Genomic DNA, 21,030 nt, shown 5'->3' on the forward strand with positions numbered 1-21,030 from the left:
AAAGGAGCATAGCACATCCGGACAATGGGGTAGGATCAGATGAGTGAGGGCTTAGCTCATGGGCCTAATCTTCAGAGGGGCAGTGGCTGCGACTGTTACATGAGCCTCTAGAGTGGCCCTCTAGGCAGACAGCATGTGGGTTTATTGGTAAGTGGACTAGCAAACTAAGATGCAAATAAACGTTGAGCAACAGGCTGACATAAATACTGCGTCAGAAAGTTCAGTCATAAAAAAGTGAAATAAAAATAAAGATAAATAAAAAGAGAGAGATAAGGGGGGTAATATTACCCGGCTGTGGAAGCACGACTGGTGAAGGTGAGTCTCTGAAGTCCTTCAGCAATTCCCAGAGCGGTCCTCCTGTTAGGTGAAGTGGCTGCGTTTATATGGAGGTTTGGTCGGGCTGCGTTGATGTTTAGGCGGTTGGAGAAGATGTTGATGTCAATGGTGAGCCCTCTGCAGAGTTGCTGTGTTCCACCTCGGTGCCCCGGGCATTTATGTAGTTTTCCACCTTGTCAGGTGTGGTGAAAGTGAGGTGTTCTCCTTCATGCGTTTGGATACGAAGGACAGCTGGGTAAGCTAAGGAGAACCGGATTTGGTTGCTGTGTAAAGTTGAACAGATCAGCGAAAACGCTTTACGTTGTTTCATCACCTTCATGGAATAATCCGCAAAGAGCAGCAATTTTGCACCATCAACAGTTAAGGAGCGACAAAATTAGCATTATGGCATTCTTGTCAGCATAGTTAAGGTATTTGACTATGATGTGATGAGTAGGGATGAGCTTCAAGTTCGAGTCGAACTCAAGTTCCACTCGAACATTGGCTGTTCGCAAGTTCGCCGAACAGCGAACAATTTGGGGTGTTCGCGGCAAATTCGAATGCCGCGGAACACCCTTTAAAAGTCTATGGGAGAAATCAAAAGTGCTAATTTTAAAGGATAATATGCAAGTTATTGTCATAAAAAGTGTTTGGGGACCCAGGTCCTGCCCCAGGGGACATGGATCAATGCAAAAAAAAGTTTTAAAAACGGACGTTTTTTCAGGAGCAGTGATTTTAATAATGCTTAAAGTCAAACAATAAAAGTGTAATATCCCTTTAAATTTCGTACCTGGGGGGTGTCTATAGTATGCCTGTAAAGGGGCGCATGTTTCCTGTGTTTAGAACAGTCTGACAGCAAAATGACATTTTGAAGGAAAAAACTCATTTAAAACTACCCGCGGCTATTGCATTGCCGACAATACACATAGAAGTTCATTGATAAAAACGGCATGGGAATTCCCCAAAGGGGAACCCTGAACCAAAATTTAAAAAAAAAAATGACGTGGGAGTCCCCCTGAATTCCATACCAGGCCCTTCAGGTCTGGTATGGATATTAAGGGGAACCCCGGCCAAAATTTAAAAAAAAAAATGACGTGGGGTTCCCCCTAAATTCCATACCAGACCCTTCAGGTCTGGTATGGATTTTAAGGGGAACCCCGCGCCAAAAAAAAAAAAAAAAAACGGCGTGGGGTCCCCCCAAAAATCCATACCAGACCCTTATCCGAGCACGCAACCTGGCAGGCCGCAGGAAAAGAGGGGGGGACGAGAGTGCGGCCCCCCCCCTCCTGAACCGTACCAGGCCACATGCCCTCAACATTGGGAGGGTGCTTTGGGGTAGCCCCCCAAAACACCTTGTCCCCATGTTGATGAGGACAAGGGCCTCATCCCCACAACCCTGGCCGGTGGTTGTGGGGGTCTGCGGGCGGGGGGCTTATCGGAATCTGGAAGCCCCCTTTAACAAGGGGACCCCCAGATCCCGGCCCCCCCTGTGTGAAATGGTAAGGGGGTACAAAAGTACCCCTACCATTTCACTAAAAAACTGTCAAAAATGTTAAAAATGACAAGAGACAGTTTTTGACAATTCCTTTATTTAAATACTTCTTCTTTCTTCTATCTTCCTTCATCTTCTGGTTCTTCTGGTTCTTCTGGCTCTTCTGGTTCTTCCTCCGGCGTTCTCGTCCAGCATCTCCTCCGCGGCGTCTTCTATCTTCTTCTCCTCGGGCCGCTCCGCACCCATGGCATGGGGGGGAGGCTCCCGCTCTTCTTCATCTTCTTCTTTTCTTCTCTTCTTCATTTTCTTCTCCAGGCCGCTCCTCACACATGCTAGCATGGCGGGAGGCTCCCGCTGTGTGACGGCACTCCTCGTCTGACAGTTCTTAAATAACGGGGGCGGGGCCACCCGGTGACCCCGCCCCCCTCTGACGCACTGGACATGACGGGACTTCCCTGTGGCATTCCCCGTCACAGGGAAGTCCTGTCAAGTCACCGTGCGTCAGAGGGGGCGGGGTCACCGGGTGGTCCCGCCCCCCGTTATTTAAGAACTGTCAGACGAGGAGCGCCGTCACACAGCGGGAGCCTACCGCCATGCTAGCATGTGTGAGGAGCGGCCCGGAGAAGAAAATGAAGAAGAGAAGAAAAGAAGAAGAGAAGAAGATGAAGAAGAAGAGAAGAGCGGGAGCCTCCCCCCATGCCATGGGTGCGGAGCGGCCCGAGGAGAAGAAGATAGAAGACGCCGCGGAGGAGATGCTGGACGAGAACGCCGGAGGAAGAACCAGAAGAGCCAGAAGAACCAGAAGATGAAGGAAGATAGAAAAAAGAAGAAGTATTTAAATAAAGGAATTGTCAAAAACTGTCTCTTGTCATTTTTAACATTTTTGACAGTTTTTTAGTGAAATGGTAGGGGTACTTTTGTACCGCCTTACCATTTCACACAGGGGGGGGCCGGGATCTGGGGGTCCCCTTGTTAAAGGGGGCTTCCAGATTCCGATAAGCCCCCCGCCCGCAGACCCCCACAACCACCGGCCAGGGTTGTGGGGATGAGGCCCTTGTCCTCATCAACATGGGGACAAGGTGTTTTGGGGGGCTACCCCAAAGCACCCTCCCAATGTTGAGGGCATGTGGCCTGGTACGGTTCAGGAGGGGGGGGCCGCACTCTCGTCCCCCCCTCTTTTTCTGCGGCCTGCCAGGTTGCGTGCTCGGATAAGGGTCTGGTATGGATTTTTGGGGGGACCCCACGCCGTTTTTTTTTTTTTTTTTGGCGCGGGGTTCCCCTTAAAATCCATACCAGACCTGAAGGGCCTGGTATGGAATTTAGGGGGACTCCCACATCATTTTTTTTTTTTAATTTTGATTCGGGGTTCCCCTTTGGGGAATTCCCATGCCGTTTTTATCAATGAACTTCTATGTGTATTGTCGGCAATGCAATAGCCGCGGGTAGTTTTAAATGAGTTTTTTCCTTCAAAATGTCATTTTGCTGTCAGACTGTTCTAAACACAGGAAACATGCGCCCCTTTACAGGCATACTATAGACACCCCCCAGGTACGAAATTTAAAGGGATATTACACTTTTATTGTTTGACTTTAAGCATTATTAAAATCACTGCTCCTGAAAAAACGGCCGTTTTTAAAACTTTTTTTTGCATTGATCCATGTCCCCTGGGGCAGGACCCAGGTCCCCAAACACTTTTTATGACAATAACTTGCATATTAGCCTTTAAAATTAGCACTTTTGATTATTCATGTTCGTGTCCCATAGACTTTAACGGTGTTCGCGTGTTCGAACGAACTTTTTTCCTGTTCGCATGTTCTGGTGCGAACCGAACAGGGGGGTGTTCGGCTCATCCCTAGTGATGAGGTTTGGCGCGGGTTTCTGAGTATTGACCCATGCGGTGTGCACGTTCAATAGTGCAGGGTATGCGGAGGCCCAGTTGCTCGGGGATGGTTTTTGTGCAGATATTCGTGAGCTGCGTAGTGGTTATCGATTCTGGCAATCCAATTATGCACAGATTATTCCTTCTCGAACTATTTTCCAAATCGTCGAATTTATTCCATATGTCCCTGTTCGTGATAGCAATGCGTGCAATCGAGGCAGAGGTAGCTGTGAACTCCTCTTCTAAGGATGATATCATCTCCTCCACATGTGTGATTCTCTGTGCCTGTGCTTGCAGTTCTATGTGGAGCTGTTCCAGTCCTCTGTGAACTGCTGCATCCACAGTGGCCGTTAGTGTGGGGCCCAGCAGTGTAACCACTGCTTGTGCGATGCCAGCTGGGGGAGGCAGGATCCGTACCTGCCAGTTCTGGAGCTGAGGGAGGCTGTGGCTGAGTCTGCAGCAGCTCTGACATGCCTGGAGCGGCCGCCATCTTGGCTGTGTCCGCCGCAGGGGGTATCATGGAGGATACCGCCCAGGCATATGATCGCTCAACAAAGCAATCCATGTGTGCCTATAATGCAGCAGGGATGAAGGGGGGTCTCCCCAGATCAGTGGCCGGGTTTAACGTCAGTTTATGTGAGGAGCGCTGCGGGAGCTGGAGATATCTACCTCCTCCTCATGTGGCGCCGGAACCGGAAGTTCCACCATAATTCTAATCAATCTTCTCCCCTTATGGATATATCTTTTGACTCTGCTGACAAGGAGATGTTAAAAATCCTAGAAAAACTATTATGGGAAAAATATAGTTTAGATCCAGAAATATTTTCTGACCACACACTTCCAATACAACGCACTAATTTCAAACCCATATATACATTCTATCCTACACAGATCAAGGGATCTTTTTTTAGATACTTTCATTATCATGGTTTATATAGATTTAAAAATAATTGTGTTGTAATAAATTAGTTAGCCATTCCAACTTATCTCTATCTGAAACTAAAGCATTGAAAGCTCTGAAAGAGAATCAAGATATTATAATTAACCAGCTGACAAAGGGGGAGAGATACTCCTGTTGGACAAATCAGATTACATTACAAAAGCTCAGAGATTGCTATCAAATCCTAAAACATACCTAAAATTAAAGAAGGATCCCACTGACTCCTTTTTAGATTAACTAAAAATTCTAACTGCAGAAGACCAAGCAACTAAAGTTCTCTATAAAAAAGAAATTGCCTTTTTAGTTAAAGAGTTCTATCAGATTCCATATTTTTACTTTTCACCAAAACTACATAAGGACCCAGTATATGCACCCGGTAGACCAATTGTCACCTCGATGGGAAGTGTGACTTACGGCCTGTCGCAATATATAGACCATTTTGTGCAACCTTTAGTAAAAGAATTACCATCTTACATCAGATACTCTGTTCATCTTATGGATACCCTCAAGGACTACACCTGAGAACCAAGCTACAGCTGGTTATCATTGGATGTTTCCTCCCTGTATACCACTATTCCTCATCAGGTTTCCAAGCAGTACAGTATTTCCTTCCTTCTACATTATTCTGATCTAAACCATAGACAAATCAGTTTCATAGTTAAGGCCAACAAATATTGTCTGGAACATAATTATTTTCTGCTTGATGATCAATATAACCTCCAGATCAATGGCAAAGCCCTGGGGGCTTCCTTTGCCCCCAGCTATGCTAACTTCACAATGGGGTTGTGGGAATCAAAACAAACTTATCACCACAACCCCTTTGCTCAGTAAATTATTTTTTATGGGAGGTATATTGATGACATCATCATTATGTGGGATGGCCCATCCACCATGGTTCCAGATTTTGTCCAATATTGTAATGATAATTCTTTTGGATTGTCATTTACTAATGTATATGATCCTCATACTCTTATTTTTCTCGATTTAGTGCTAGGGTCTCATGACAACCAGATTATCACAAAGAAACTGCAGGAAATTCCTATGTTCACTCTAGCAGTTGTCACCACCCTAGGTGGAAATATAATACCCCCAAAAGTCAATTTCATAGGCTTTGTAGAAATTGCACTTTAGAGGCAGAATACTCTAGAACAAGGGAAAATTCTATCCAAAAAATGTAAAGAAAAAGGTTATACTCTTGTACATATGGGGAATACTTTTAGCACCTACAAAAATCCTCCACAAAAAAAACCATAGTCCCCCTAAAGAAGGCAACCCGACAAGATTTATCACCCAATTTCATTCACGATACAAATGGAAGGAGAGAGGATGGATCTTCAAAAAGCACTGGGGAATCTTGTTACAAGATCCTATTCTAAAACAAACCCTACCCCCTCAACCAAGGTTCACTTACCGTAGAGCACAAAACATTAAAAGTCAGATAGCCCCCGTAAATTCAAAAAACTGCTCGTATTGGTCCTATTTTTGGCGGATATTTTTTCAATCTAATAGGCATGTAAGGCAGAAAAAATACCTAACTTGTATCTTGGTCCCCAATGGCCTCAAGTCCTTTGAGGCAATGGTAAAACTTATACTATAACACATTTTTTATACATGTTCCTCCGATCCTGTTGTCTATGCCCTCAAATGTTCATGTGGTCTACAATATGTAGTGAGGACCATCAGGACCCTAAGGACCAGATTTGGTGAACATAGGAGGGCAATAGAACAAAGTGAAAAAGAAAAATATAATAAATAGAGTGTACCCAGACATTTTAGAGATGTGCATTCAAAGTCTACTGATGGTCTGGACCATCGATCAGATCCCAAATTCATTTTATAAAGCAGAGAGATATAAAAAGTTATGTGAGCAGGAAACATACTGGATTTTCTCTTTAAATACTTTACCGCCCATGGAGCTTAGCGAAGAAATTGAAACTCATACTGTACTATAAATAATGACAATTTTCCATTTCTCTGTGTTCATGCAAAGCATCTTTTACCTATAGAAAAATAATAATTTACCTATATAAAAATAAATGGTCAGTTTTAATATTATTTTGTACGTAGTTACATCTCCATATATTAATATTTTTATGTACAGTATGTTGGTTGTTTCCGGAGTTTACCCTATTTTAATTTCCATTTTGTATAAGAGCTTCTGCTCTACATGCCCTTTTCTTTATCATAATTTCATTCTCTTTCCCTCGTTTACCCTCCCCATTATTACAGTTATACACTATGCATTTTAAATATCAGCATTTGCAATGTTTTATATTTGTTTCAAAAAATCTAGGAATGTGCGATAGAGTTCCCCTTTAAGGTTCCTTATGCACTAGTTTGCAGTGACTAGGAGATCTGCCCCTCCCCCGCTTGTTTTCCCTATATTGAATTCAGTCCCATCCTCTTGCTTTCAATGTTGAGGACAGTTCCACCCTTCCTTTCTCATTGTATAGATAGCTAAACATCCTCCTGTGGCCTTTCCGTGTTTGACAAAGGAGTTGATTCGCTCCGAAACATCTTACTATCTCTTCTGTGATGTCAGCACGCCCCGACGTCCGTCACATATTCCACACCAGCGCTGGCTTGCATTCCAGCCTGGTTAAGATTTCTCCTTTAGACTTCCCTGCTTGTCTGTCAGTCCAGTGGAGCCGCTCTGATTCATACACAGCCTCACAGCCACCCTCCATCGCAGGAGACACAGCGGCTGTACTCAGTTCATGACAGATCTGCCTGCCATTCCTACCATCATGCAGCCATGGTCCCATCCTGTTGCAGTGGGATATACAGAGTCTACCAAGCCACCCCTGGACTATTAGAAAAAGGTGTTCTCTATGGTAGACTTCCACCGCCGGCGGATTCCTTCTCTGGCTTGCTGATCACACGGGTGACCTGGTAGAAGCACCGGAGGGCAGAGGGAGAGGAGGCTGAACAGCCGCTACGATTGTTCTTACAATGCAGGGAATCGCTGGCAGAAAAAAAAGATATCTCAATGATGCCTGTAGCTGCAGGCATCATTCAGATATCTCCACTCATATGACAGCCTTGGGCAGGAAGAGGTTAACATACTTAGGGTACATGCCCTAGGGCAATTTTATATGTGATTTTGTTGTCATGACATTTAACTGTATTCCATTTTGGTCCTTTGACTCTGAACGGCATATGAAGAAAGTCCCATTTCCATATTTCATTATTTTGTGCTGTATGCATGGGATGATGCCCTCAGAAGCTTAAATCTATTATGTTGATTTACGGGATGCTCCACAACCACACTATGTTATTTCATGGACTCTACTGCCCCATCATTGAACCTCAGAGCTGTTTTACATAAAGGTTCTGTGTTTGATAGTTTCCTCCACTGAGGTGGTGCTGTATGTCAAAATTATCTCCAGGCCATTAAAGTACAGCATTCTGACTATATGGGACAGGCATATTTCTTCTCAAGACTGTCCCAAGCACCCATGAGAAAGTCAGATATTCTCTGGTGCTGTATATACAGATGTTGCTTGAGTTGGGGAAGTCTTTTCTCCCATTAAATTGAATGTTGATCACAATTGATGCCAGGCTGTCAAGCCAGGGAGGTGTGCTCAGAACAGTGATGGCACAGTGAACTTGGTCCCTATAGAAATCTTGACTTCTATCGACATCTTGGAACTCGGAGTAGTTCCCATAACCCTTCAGGTGGATAAGCTGCCTTCAGGTATTGCCAACATATGTTTAGTCAGACAATGCCATGGCTGTAGATTACATTAATCAGCGAGGCAGGGCCAGAAGTCAAGCAGCTGAAAGGGAAGTGTATTAAATTTGGGGCAGAACATGTTCCAGCATTGTCAGGTGTACTTATTCTAGGGGTATAAAATTTGCAGGTGGATTTCTCAGTCACCAAAAGCTACACTTGGAAGAGTGGTTCCTGCACCTCAGGGGCTTTGCTAGGTGGCAAAAAGACCAGGGGCTTCAGCCCAAAGTCCGATGCTGGCACCGGTGGGGGGGGGGTCGAGAGTGGTCATGGCACAGGGTTTTTTGGCTGAGCGGTAGGGTTGTGTGGCAGGGGTAAGCTTACTTGCTGGTTGCTGCCTGGGGCTTAGCAGTGCCCATCAATTTTGACCACTAATCTCAGCTACCTGACACACTGACCTACCTGATATACATACACTGACCTACCTAACATACACTGACCTGACATACATACACCTACCTAACATACACTGACCTACCTAACATACACTGACCTGACATACATACACCTACCTAACATACACTGACCTGACATACATACACCTACCTAACATACACTGACCTACCCAACATACATTGACCTGACATACATACACCTACCTGACATACATACACCTACCTAACATACACTGACCTATCTAACATATATTGACCTGACATACATTCACCTACCTGACATACATACACCTACCTACCTAACATACACCGACCTGACATACATACATACACCTACCTGACATACATACACCTACCTAACATACACTGACCTGACATACATACATACACCTACCTGACATACATACACCTACCTAACATACACTGACCTGACATACATACACCTACCTAACATACACTGACCTGACATACATACACCTACCTGACATACACTGACCTACCTAACATACACTGACCTGGCATACATACACCTAACTAACATACACTGACCTGACATACATACACCTACCTAACATACACTGACCTACCCAACGTACACTGACCTGACATACATACACCTACCTACCTAACATACACCGACCTGACATACATACATACACCTACCTGACATACATACACCTACCTAACATACACTGACCTACCTAACATACACTGACCTGACATACATACACCTACCTACCTAACATACACCGACCTGACATACATACATACACCTACCTGACATACATACACCTACCTAACATACACTGACCTACCTAACATACACTGACCTGACATACATACACCTACCTAACATGCAGTGACCAACCTGACATACATACACTGACCTAACATACACTGACCTCACCTACCTGACCAGGAGACAGACTTCATGTGTCCAGGTGTCCTGCAGTTCAGTTCAGCCGTAGTGTGCGGTGTGTCATGTGTCACAGCAGGCAGCCAGAGGAGGAGAGGAGACTGCTTGAATTTCATCGCCTGGACCTTGGAGCTCCGGGCTTTGTCCTGCACGTAGTTATACAAAGTAGAGCCTGCCTCCCAGTCCCAGCACGGCCAGCAGGCACAAGACGGTATGGAGAAGACTCTTCTGCCTCCTGCTGCACACTCCAGTGCCCATGATCAGACACACCGAGATCCAGAGCTCTTCACTCTGCCATCCGCCCCCAGCACAGCTCAGGTCACCAACACACCCCAGCGCCGGGCTCCTCTTCCGGTTATCCTCATCCCCTCCTCTACAATCATCGGTGCAGTCACTAGCACATCTCGCCAGATCACACCTCCGCTGCCCTGATCTATCTGAGCGGGGAGCGGGGATCTCAGTCATGTGGCGCGGCGGCATTGTAATTCCCGCCTTCTGGAGCCTGCAGCGCCTATGATGGACGTCACACGTCCCGCGGTCCCAGCATTGGACCAGTGGGACGTCCATCATAGCTCCAGAAGGCGGGACCTGCTATATCATTCGGCCACACTCGGCCACACTCGGCGGATCAGATCGGTCCCCGCTCTTCGGCGGCCGGTGGCGCTCGGGGCTAACAATTGAACGGTGCTTTCCTGGCACTCTGGGCTTTTCGGGGACCAATTCGGGGCTTCAGCCCCCCTAGCCACCCCCTCCCAACGCCCCTGCTGCACCTGAACTTGTTTCAGGACTTTTACCTGAATAGGGACTGCCAGACAAGGATGTCCCCGGATCAAGATTCAACCACAGGGTGAAGAGGTTCATGTCTCTATCACAGGGGTTTTTGTGGTGCATACTCTGGTAATCTTGTGAGATCATTTCTCTCTATATATATACCTTTATTCCTCTAGAGATTAATCTGCTTTACCTGAGAGACTCGTGGCTCCAAACTCTCCAAGAAGAACTTGGAATGTGGACGTACTCTAGCTTCTGTGTATGCCCTGTGGCTGTTACCAGACTGTCCAGATCTACTGTCTCAGGATCCAGAGCTCCATCTTTCTTTTCTGTCTCTGGCTTTGAAGGCCTGGCTGTTGAATTCAAAGTCCTGAGAGGTCTGGCTAAACTGGTCATCCTCACACTTTTAAGTGCAAGAAAATCAACTTCTCAGTAGATCTATCACTGTACCTGGAAGACTTTATTTGCCTGGCATGAGAGGTGGGAGGTTATTCCTCAACAAGAATCCATGGGACATGTCTGGTCTTTTTTTTAGACAAGGCTGGATCAGCGATTGACCCAGAGTACATTCAAGGGTCAAATATCAGTGTTGGCTACTCTCTTTTAACAGCCTTTGGCATTGCACTCCCTAATAAAGACTTTTTTGCAGGGGGTAGCTCATATTTTTACCCCCAGGCTCCTCATATTTTTCACTGCAGGCTCCTCCATTTGAACCCATCAGGAACATTTCCTTGGTTGGCCTTACTCCCAAGGTGTTTTTTCTTTCTAGGAGGGTGTTGGCTCAAGATAAGATACCCAGCTCAATTTCTGTTATCTCACAAGGATAGGGTGGTCCTTCAGTCTAAGGTATCCTTTTTGCCTAAGGACGTAGTTCTTCCACCCTTTTGTCCAGCTCTAAAACAGCACTTCACATTCTGGAATTGATTGAAGATGTTAAAGTCTATCTTGCAGCCATTGCCTCACTGAGACAATTGATTTCCCTCTTTGTGCTTCTGGAGGGACCTTGCAGAGGCTCACTGCATCTTGCTCCACCATTGCTAGGTGGAGCTGTCAGGTGGTGGCTCTGGGCTATTCAACCAAGGATAGGGTTCCTCCTTTAACAGTGAAAGTTCCTTCTACTAGAGCCATTAGTGTATCTTGGGCCTTTTCAGGATCAGACTTCTTTGCTGCAAATCTGTAACCGGTTTTCAGTTCACACATTTACTAAGTTTTAATTTGTGGATGTACTGGCCTTGGCTGATGCTGTGTTTTGTTGCAGGGAATTTCAGGCTGCTGTTTGACTCAAGTCTGGCCCCTTTCATTTTTGTTTTTTGTGCGGGGTATGTTTGCTGAATTTTTTTTGCTGTGGTTTTTCTCCCCTCGTTGCTTGAGGACATTCTAGTCATCTTTGAATCTTCCTGTGTCCTATGCTGTAGGATCAAAAAAAAAATCAATTTCTTGGAGTATAGTACAGGACACAAGACACCCCTCCCCTCAATGGTTCTTTGATTTCTTACTAGAAGACTGAGGATTGCTGGCAGAGGGAAGGATCATATGGGGGGCCACAGTTTTTTTTTCTCCTGTGTCCAATGACTTGAAGGTACCTGCATTTAACCCCAGTTGACACAGAATTTTCTGGTGTTCTTTACTCCAAGAAATGGATTTTACAGCTAGGTCAAAAATATTTTTTATATGCTAAGAACAGGTATTTATTGTGCATAAAAAGTGCATACTTACAGACGCAACGCACTTCCGGCACGACTGACGTCACTTCCAGTCCTGTGGAAAGAACTGTTTTTAACTTATGTCTGTAAGTATGCACTTTTTATTCGCAATAAATACCTGTTCTTAGCATACTTCACTATTGGTCCCTCTTTTTCCTTTTGGGTTCCTGATTTTTATGACTGAGAAATTATTTTGAAGGACTGTCAACTCCCATCATCAAGTCTGCCATCCTGTGGACATCCTTTGGATATCGTTATAAGTCTGTATTGACCCCCAGACTAAAAAGCTGGGTGTCGTCACGATCTGGTGAGTGGGGACACATGTGGGGGTGTCTTGGTACGCCTGAAAAATGTTTTTGCAACACTTTTTGCACATCAGATGTGAAGCATTTTCTGCACTTTTTGCACACCAGATTTGAAGCATTCTCATAGTTTTTTATGGACTTTATATATTTTTTGCCTTCACATATAATGGGTCTATGTTTGTAAGCGCTGTATTTATGTATTGTCATTGTGGTCAAGTGTTTAGCACTTTGTGTATAGCAGCTTTATTAATTTTTTATTACCCTATTTTTTACACCATCAGCGCAAGTTTATATATTTAGATCATATATTTTTTCACAGTACAGGACACAGGCCACTCTTCCTTCTGTACTTGTGTATCCTAATTTTGCATGCTAAAATTACTGAGGATTGCTAGGGGAAGAAGAGGTAAATGAGCTGTCCTAACGGGTTTGTTTTCCAGTGTTCTTGAAGGTGGCAGCAAAGGTCTTGATTAACCCTTTTGCTGCCAGAGCTGTTTGAGAAATTAGTTTTAGGCCTCAAGATTAATTAGTTGTTACCCACAAACCCTTTATATTTTCTGAAAGCAGACACACTGGAGAATAAAATTGTGTTTTTTGTCATTTTTTATGTCACATGATATTTTCGCAATGGTTTATCAAAAGTTTTCAGTAAAAAATAAAGTTCATTTTAGGGGTGCACAAACAGAATATTTTACTCACTTTTTGGTAAAATGTTATTTAAATTGCACTGAGTAAATTGATATCCAACATGGCAAGCTTTAAAATTGCACGTGCTCGCAAAACGATGAGGAATTTTGATACCCTATATTTTCCATAGGTTGCACCTTAAAAATTCCTACAGGTCATCACTTGAGAGTTAACTGGGAGTATTGGCCCTATAATTATTGCTCTTACTCCAGTGTGCATGGCAATATGTAACATGTAGTGCAAGCAACATTTTCATATGTGGTCCATATAGTGAACCTCGTGTAGAGTTATTCACTTTAATCTCATCATAATGGACAAGGGCACTCTATTAGTCTGGAGGAAAAGAGATTTAACCTTCAAATATGGAAAGGCTTCTTCACAGTGAGATCTGTGAAAATGTGCAATAGACTCTCTCAAGAGCTGGTTCTGGCCAGCTCAGTAGAATGTTTGCAAAAATGCCTGGATGCATTCCTAAATGTGGAAAATATACCTGGATACATATATTTATAGGTAATAACACCAGGGGTCATTGATCCAGAGAATCGGGAAGTCATTGTTTTTTACCCACACTGGAGCAAATTGGATCATGCTTTTTTTTTTTTTGTCCTCGTCTGTACCACCTGTGGGTCTAGGATTATGTATATGGAGGTTTTCCATTCCATGTGAATTTCTTTCTCTCTGTTGGTTGAACTAGATGGACTTGTGTCTTTTTTTAACTAGACTAACTATGAATGTGGGGTCATCTTTTTATTCTTCGAATTGCACATCTGATATTCAGTGTAAGGGGATCTCCCTGTTACTACACATCTACTATTCAATGTATCCGCTATTCAGCATCAAGAATCTTCCCATTACTACGCATCTGCTATTTAGTGTCAGTTATCATTATTTCCTATGAATGCAGAGCTCCTATCAGCAGAGATAAATATGATGAATAAGCATTGCGCGTAATTGGACAGGACAATTTGTATCTGATATTCTAACATTTTTCTTATCAAATTACATTTACTGGAGTTTTATAAAGTGATCTAATATAAATGATTCCAATAAAGAGAATTGAGTTCCATTCATGTAGAGAATAGCTACATTCATTCCTGGGGGAGAAATTCATTTTCTTCTGGTAACATTCTTCTCTTCTTCTACAGTTTGTATAATAATCAGCTGACCCACAGTTCCTGCCCCCACCTGGCATCTGGAATAAGAAATAACCAGACACTGAGGACACTGGACCTGGCTGAGAACAATCTGGAGGGTCCTCATTTCAGTGATCTGATGGCAGCTCTGACAACAAGCCGGATAGAGGAATTACTGTGAGTTTAACAGGACTGACTGAGACAGTCTAAACGAAGGTTGTTAATTATGTACCACATCCACTAATTATACAACACCAGAATTTGGACTTTACTGGTACAAAGACGACAAGCACATATAAAATATAATAACATTTTTTTGCAAAATGAAAAGCACAATTTTAGAAACAATTTAGGAAGATAATCCTCTTTAGATCCAACCAGTGACACTAGTTATGCTATTCATGGTTATCTCTGTCTAACATTAACCAAGAAGCCAACGTGTCACATCATCTGCTTCTTCAGGACCTTGCATTCTCTGAGGCAAAGAAGCCAACGACTTCAAAAATACATTGACAATGAATATATGTATAATGTAATAATATTGCATATGCAAAACCACAGGCAAAAATCTGTGCAATTCGCATATCACTTTTGAGTTTCAGACATGTGCAGTGAACTAGTGGTGAGCACTGATAGCAATAGTTGTGGGACATAATATGCCATTATAGCGAAGTGGGGAATGACAGGCTTACCTAGGTTTTTTGGGAAGGCAGTGCCGCATCCAATAGACAAGATACATGTAAAAAAGGGTTCCCCTAAGCAGACTTTTAAGGCACATAAACATTTTTTACATATATTGAATAACAAGTTATAAAAAGTATACAAAATTTTATTTGAAGACAAAATGTGTTAAAACATTATATACATTATATTAACGAGACATTAACATGTTTAGGAAATTCATTATTATCGCCAAAGGATAGATATATGAAGAGACTCTTCTCACACCCAACGTGTTTTGGGATATTTATTTAGTCCTTCTTCAGGGGTGTAGAAGAAAGGAGAAGAGACATTCATCTAGGGTAATTAGAGTGTAAAATGATAAGTAAATTACCACAACATGTAGATACATTGAATTACCCACTTGAAGTTAAATAATCAACAGATCACTTACATGGTATTGGGTGGTGAAATAGTTGTTCTTGTGTTTCAATAAATTGCATTAAAACCTTAAGTTGAGATTGCATTGGACATTAGTGCTGGTGGGGTTGCTGTCCCTTTAACATCATGGTCATCATGGAAGCGTATGGATGTATATCAATTGGTAATATCTTCATTAAGAGGATGTTTCCCCCCGCGTTCCGCGGATGCGTATCGGCCAGAGTGGTATACTGAGGCAAAAATGGAATCCCTGAGAGTAAGAAAAAATTGGGGTAAGTCCAAACAAAATAAGGTAAATGTTTGAACTGAAGTATAGAAAGTGAAAATAAAAAAAAATGTTGTATAAATACCTAGTGTCGGTTGTAAGTTGGTAAAGTTGGTGGTATGGCAAAAAATAATAATTGAGGCGGGCCAATAAGGTTGATAGCTGAAAGCAAAAAAATATATGTGTGGAAAATGTATAATAGTAAGCTGTCAAGGGTGGTTTAAAAATTGAGAATAATAAATTAATAAATTTGAAAAAGAGGGGTTTTGAGTATAGTTAGTGTAGAGTTCACACAATCCAGAGTAATGTAATTGGTATTGTGTAGATAAGGGATTATATAATAATGACGGTATAATTGTCATTAGGGTTAGACAATGCTGGTAAAAATAACACAGTAGTATTTGGGTATTTAGATATGAGTAAGAAGATGGTATGTTGAAAAGTGATACCTATCCAGATTAGTGTGTATATAGTATCTAATAGCCTCATATAGGTAATTGTAATTATGCGTATCACTAGAATTTCAGACAAAGGACTAACTGGAGGTTATGCAAATAAGGAGGTGAAAAGAGAGTAACAAGTACAATATGATACAAAGTTACCTTGTTTGAGACAAGTTTAAGCAGACCAGCCACACATCTCAGCGTCCAGCTATGCAGTGCTAGAGCTGGGAGTGTGTAGGTCTGGTATATATGTATGAGGAACTCCAACCAGCTGGCGCAATAAAGTGCGCTCAGCTGGGTGTTAGAGCTCGTTGTCAGGGAGGCCTTAAACGCTGCCTCCTGGGTCAGATGTGCGCGCTGCAGCCCCTACCGCACATGTGCGAACTTCAGCACGTTGGGGCGGCGTCACGCACACCCGACCCACCAACACGATCTACCACAGCGGTGGACTACGCATGTCCACCGGAGTAGTAAGATGGAGGCTGTAGGCGGTGTTGGTGAACGTGCAGCCGGCCTCTCATGACGCTGCCCAGATAGTAAATCTGGGCGGCTTTCCGTGCTGGGCAACCACTCTGGTCAATCGCACTCAGAGGAAATCTAAAGGGAAACAAAAAGAGTGATGTTAGGTAGTAAAGACCGAAGGCCTAAGTTATTCCAACTAAAAGGACATGAAAATACATGCATCTGCTAAAGAATGCAAAATTGGATGTTATCGTGGGAACAGCAACACCAATTGATGGTAAAACTGTATATAGGATTATACCTTTTGTGAGCAGGGGCTTGAGAACAAACGGAGCCAATTGATAATAAAAGACAAAACACAGTAAATTATACATCTTGTGAACAATCATATGAAAGCAGCAAAAGCAGTTGATGGTAAAAAAGCGAGATATGTAAAAATCTACATTTCATAAATAAAGGCATATAGCAGATACAGCGATATGTAACATAATAAACATAAATGATAAGCATAGTGATACAGAAAGGGAAGAATATTCATCTTTCTGTGTTCCAAAAAACATATCCATAGCCGTATGCATCTTACCATGGTTAATTACATATGTCACTTGTTTGCGTTACATGATCTCGCACCCATGTGCATATTGTATATTACCCATAGATCTAAATGCGTATAAAATTTGAATAAACATATATGTCCACGCATATGAGTGTACGGTCATATGGGTAAAGATAGTGAAAATATAAAGGTTATAGATCTAAAACATTGTGGTAGTTTATAAATAAACAATGAGTGACACTGGACCAGTATATTAGTGTATATGTCTAAAGATGTCATACGGATCGAAAGATGGCCCCACATACAGATGTTGGACAGAGGGGATGGAAAAAATGAAGAGGGCAGCATGGTTAGTGTGGCCCAATTCAGAAGGTAAATTAGAGATAGTTCAGGTTTACTTTTCCATCCCGCCAGAGCAGAATCCTTCAAGAAATGGTTTGAAGCAAACAGCTTCATTTAAGCCTGGGGGCGAGGTGGCCTTTAATGTGTAGATCCATCTCAGTTCTCTTTGAAGGAGGACCTTATTCCAGTCCCCCCCCCAGGGCTGGGATGTATCCGATCTAGAATTAGAAATTTAGCCTTCCACCATGTACTAAGGAAACATGGCGTCCCAGGGGAAGGTCAGGGTCACAAGTTGCATGCTAAGTATGTGCTTATAGGCTCTTCTCCAGAATTCTTGTTTAGTTTTTCCAATGTAGCAGCAACTGCAACTACATTGAAGCAGATAGACCACTCCTGGGGTTCTGCAATTGGCGAAGTGTTTAGGGTGGAATATTTTTCCATTCAGGAGAATAGGGTTTCTCTGTGTGAGCATATACTTGCAATAATGGCATGAGCCGCTTGCAAAAGTGCCTTTATATTTGCAATGTGTTCTCATTGATTCGCTTCTAAACTCGCTTTTTACGATTCTATCACTAACGGAGGTGGCTCTTCTGAACGTGAAGAGCGGTTTGTCTGGGACAAAGTGACCCAAAGATGGATCTAGGGTCAACATGTGCCAATACTTCTCAATGATTTTTTTGACTTGGTGTTGTTGCTGGTTAAATGTAGTGATAATTCGTAGTTGATTTGTATCCTTGCGTTTAGTGGCCTGAAATAGAGTATTTCTAGGTTTCATCAATACTTGTTTGAAGGATTTTTTCAAAGAGGTATGTGAGTAGCCTCGTGCCAAAAGCCTATCCCATAGATTACCTGCTTCTTTTATGAATGTATCCTCATCTGTGCAGTTACGTTTAATTCTCAAATATTGAGAGTATGGTATAGAATTAATCAGGGGTTACGGGTGGAAGCTTGTAGCATGGAGAATTGTGTTACCTACAGTGCTCTTTCTGTATAACTTGCTACATAAGTTTCCCTGTTCACCCTTGTAAATTTCTATGTCTAAGAATGTTATCCGGTTCTTACCAAAAGACATGGTGAAATTTAATTTCAAGTCATTTTTATTCATTTTTGATAAGCACTGCTCGAGCATGTTAGTGGGACCATCCCAGATGACAAAAATGTCATCGATATAATGATACCATCCCATGATGTGGTTGGTATAAAAGGTCAAGTTTCCGTCAGTCAGAAACATTTTTTCCCACTCCCCCAGGTACAGGTTGGCATACGATGGGGCACAACATGTCCCCATCGCAACCCCCTGCACCTGGAGGTAGTGGGAGCCATCAAAGGTAAAGACATTATGTGTAAGGACAGGCTCGAGCAGAGCAAGGATTAATTCTTTGTACGTAGGGTCGGTGGCAGTATTTTGTTGGAGGACATGTCTGATAGCTGCTAAACCTCTCTCATGTGGGATTGAACTGTATAGAGTTTCTACGTCTATTGTTACTAGGAGAGCTTGGTCCGAAACATTAAGCTCGTCTTAATTTTTAAATGCCTTAAAAGTCTGCTTAGGGGAACCCTTTTTTACATGTAAATGCCACTATAGCAGTATTTATCCGACATTGTGGGCCACAATTGGTATATCAACTAAATATCACAGAAAAAAAAAGAGGGAGAAAAACACCATAAAGACTGGAACCTTACAATAGAGATTGAATAATTAAGACAATCAAAGCCCACGCTACCTACTTTTCAATGTTTGTGGTAATTCCAAGATGGGGAATAGGATATCAGATATGACATATAATGGCCATTAAGCTCAAAAGGGAACAATAGATATCACTCATCTAAAATAACAACCAGAGAGTCCATATATCTATATGATATTCATTGGCTAATAAAGGACATACAAACATATGTACATCTGTCCACACAAAGTTGTGGACAGTCAACTCTAATCCTAAAACGAACTCAATCCAAGGGACCTCCAACTGTACTAAAAATAAGGATACCATCAGAATACCAATAATCTCCAGCTGAAAATGACAATGGATCAGGCAATGTCCTAAGCCACGCCATCAAGCATACCTGATATAGGTAATTAAATAATTTCAGTTGGGCAGACAATATATATAGCCTCAATCTTAGCAGGTGTAATGGGCAGATCCCCCATTCAGCCACTCAAAGGTAAAGGACTCAAAGGGATTTGAATATGTTTGTGTCAACAAGTATGTTAAGGGATATCCAGAGATAACTTAGGTTCCCTATATTGGAATGTAGGAAGTAAATATATAAATGTGGATCATGTGACTATTGTAAATGAATTTTGGAAGGTACCTCTTTTGTTTTGTCGAATGGAGTGATGCATGTAGCAAGGCACTTTGTGAATTGTCACAATTGGTAGATATGTAGCTCTTAAATCATGGAGTCATCATTATGCTTGTTTTGGCGGAATTGGAGAGGGTCTTCAAGGATCCTTGAGGTGGCAATTTTGGAAAAAACCTATTGCAAAGGGAGGTAAGGTGCATACACAACCTAAATGCCACCTCCCCTCCAGGTTCAAACCTCTTCTTTAAAAAAAATGGTCTAACCTCTTAGGGACCCCTGCTTATAGCCCCCACACTTGGTGCCTTACTAACGTTGCATGATGCCATGGGTTTATCCTGTGCAGGGGTATTCAAATTTGGGCCAAAGAGATTGTTTAACTCTACTTATTTCTGTTAATGCTAAGGAATTGTGATGAAATGTATTGTGTATGCATAGGCATTAATCTGTGTACAAATAATTTATAGCATATCACTTTTGTACGTAGGATGGTGGATTGTTGGTGGATGCTGTTTCTTGTTTCACCACATGATTATAAAATATGTTGTATTGGTTTTAAACAGATCATTTGGGTAAACCTGTGACCAGGGATAATCATCTGGGTGGCTGGATGGATCGGGAGATTCGTCCTTTGTCTGCCCTAGGAGGAGGAGTAGATGTGGAGTCGGCTGGACTTGCTCTTTCAGATGGGAGCAATTTGTTCTATTAGGTTGTGGCTCTCCCAGCTGGGTTGTTTAATCACGCATATGTGGTTGGTGGTCAGATTGACCAATGCACATGCACAGCCGGGAGAGAAGAGAAGAAGTGATTTCAGAGCTGGGACAGGTGGTACTCTGTCCGGCCACCACCTGGCAGTTTGTCGGCATTCTTTGCTTTATATAGAGGCTATGGAGCCAGTTGGAATATGGAGTGGTTTGGTGATGTTGAACATTGAGTAGGTGAGTGGCTTGATATAGTAAATGGGCCAGTTATGGGATGACTGTGGCATATTTATGATATGGCTTTATATATATTTTTTTTATTATTATTTTTATATTTTTTAAGGGGTTACCTTTGACCGGCTGAATGGGGGATCTGCCCATCACATGTGCTAAGATTGGGGCTATACATATTGTCTTCTCAATTGATAATATTTAATGACCTATATCAGGTATGTTTGATGGTGTGGCTTAAGGTATTGCCTGATCCATTGTCATTTTCAGCTGGAGAGTAATACTATTCTGCTGTTAAATTTTCGTTACAGTTAGAGGTCTTTTGAATTGAGTTGGTTTGAGGGTTAGAGTTGATT

The 21,030-nt window shown here is 42.5% G+C and overlaps 1 protein-coding gene across 1 annotated transcript in view; it reads left to right on the forward strand.

Moving 5' to 3' along the window:
• Positions 1-21,030, forward strand: part of LOC141116581 (NACHT, LRR and PYD domains-containing protein 3-like) — a 176,248-nt gene that overhangs the window by 99,269 nt on the left and 55,949 nt on the right. Inside the window, exon 7 of the mRNA XM_073608975.1 lies at positions 14,282-14,446. Within this exon, the coding sequence (XP_073465076.1) occupies positions 14,282-14,446 (165 nt within the window). The remainder of the gene's footprint in view (positions 1-14,281; positions 14,447-21,030) is intronic.

This window comes from Aquarana catesbeiana, linkage group LG13 (assembly GCF_042186555.1).
Source record: "Aquarana catesbeiana isolate 2022-GZ linkage group LG13, ASM4218655v1, whole genome shotgun sequence".
NCBI lineage: Eukaryota > Metazoa > Chordata > Amphibia > Anura > Ranidae > Aquarana > Aquarana catesbeiana.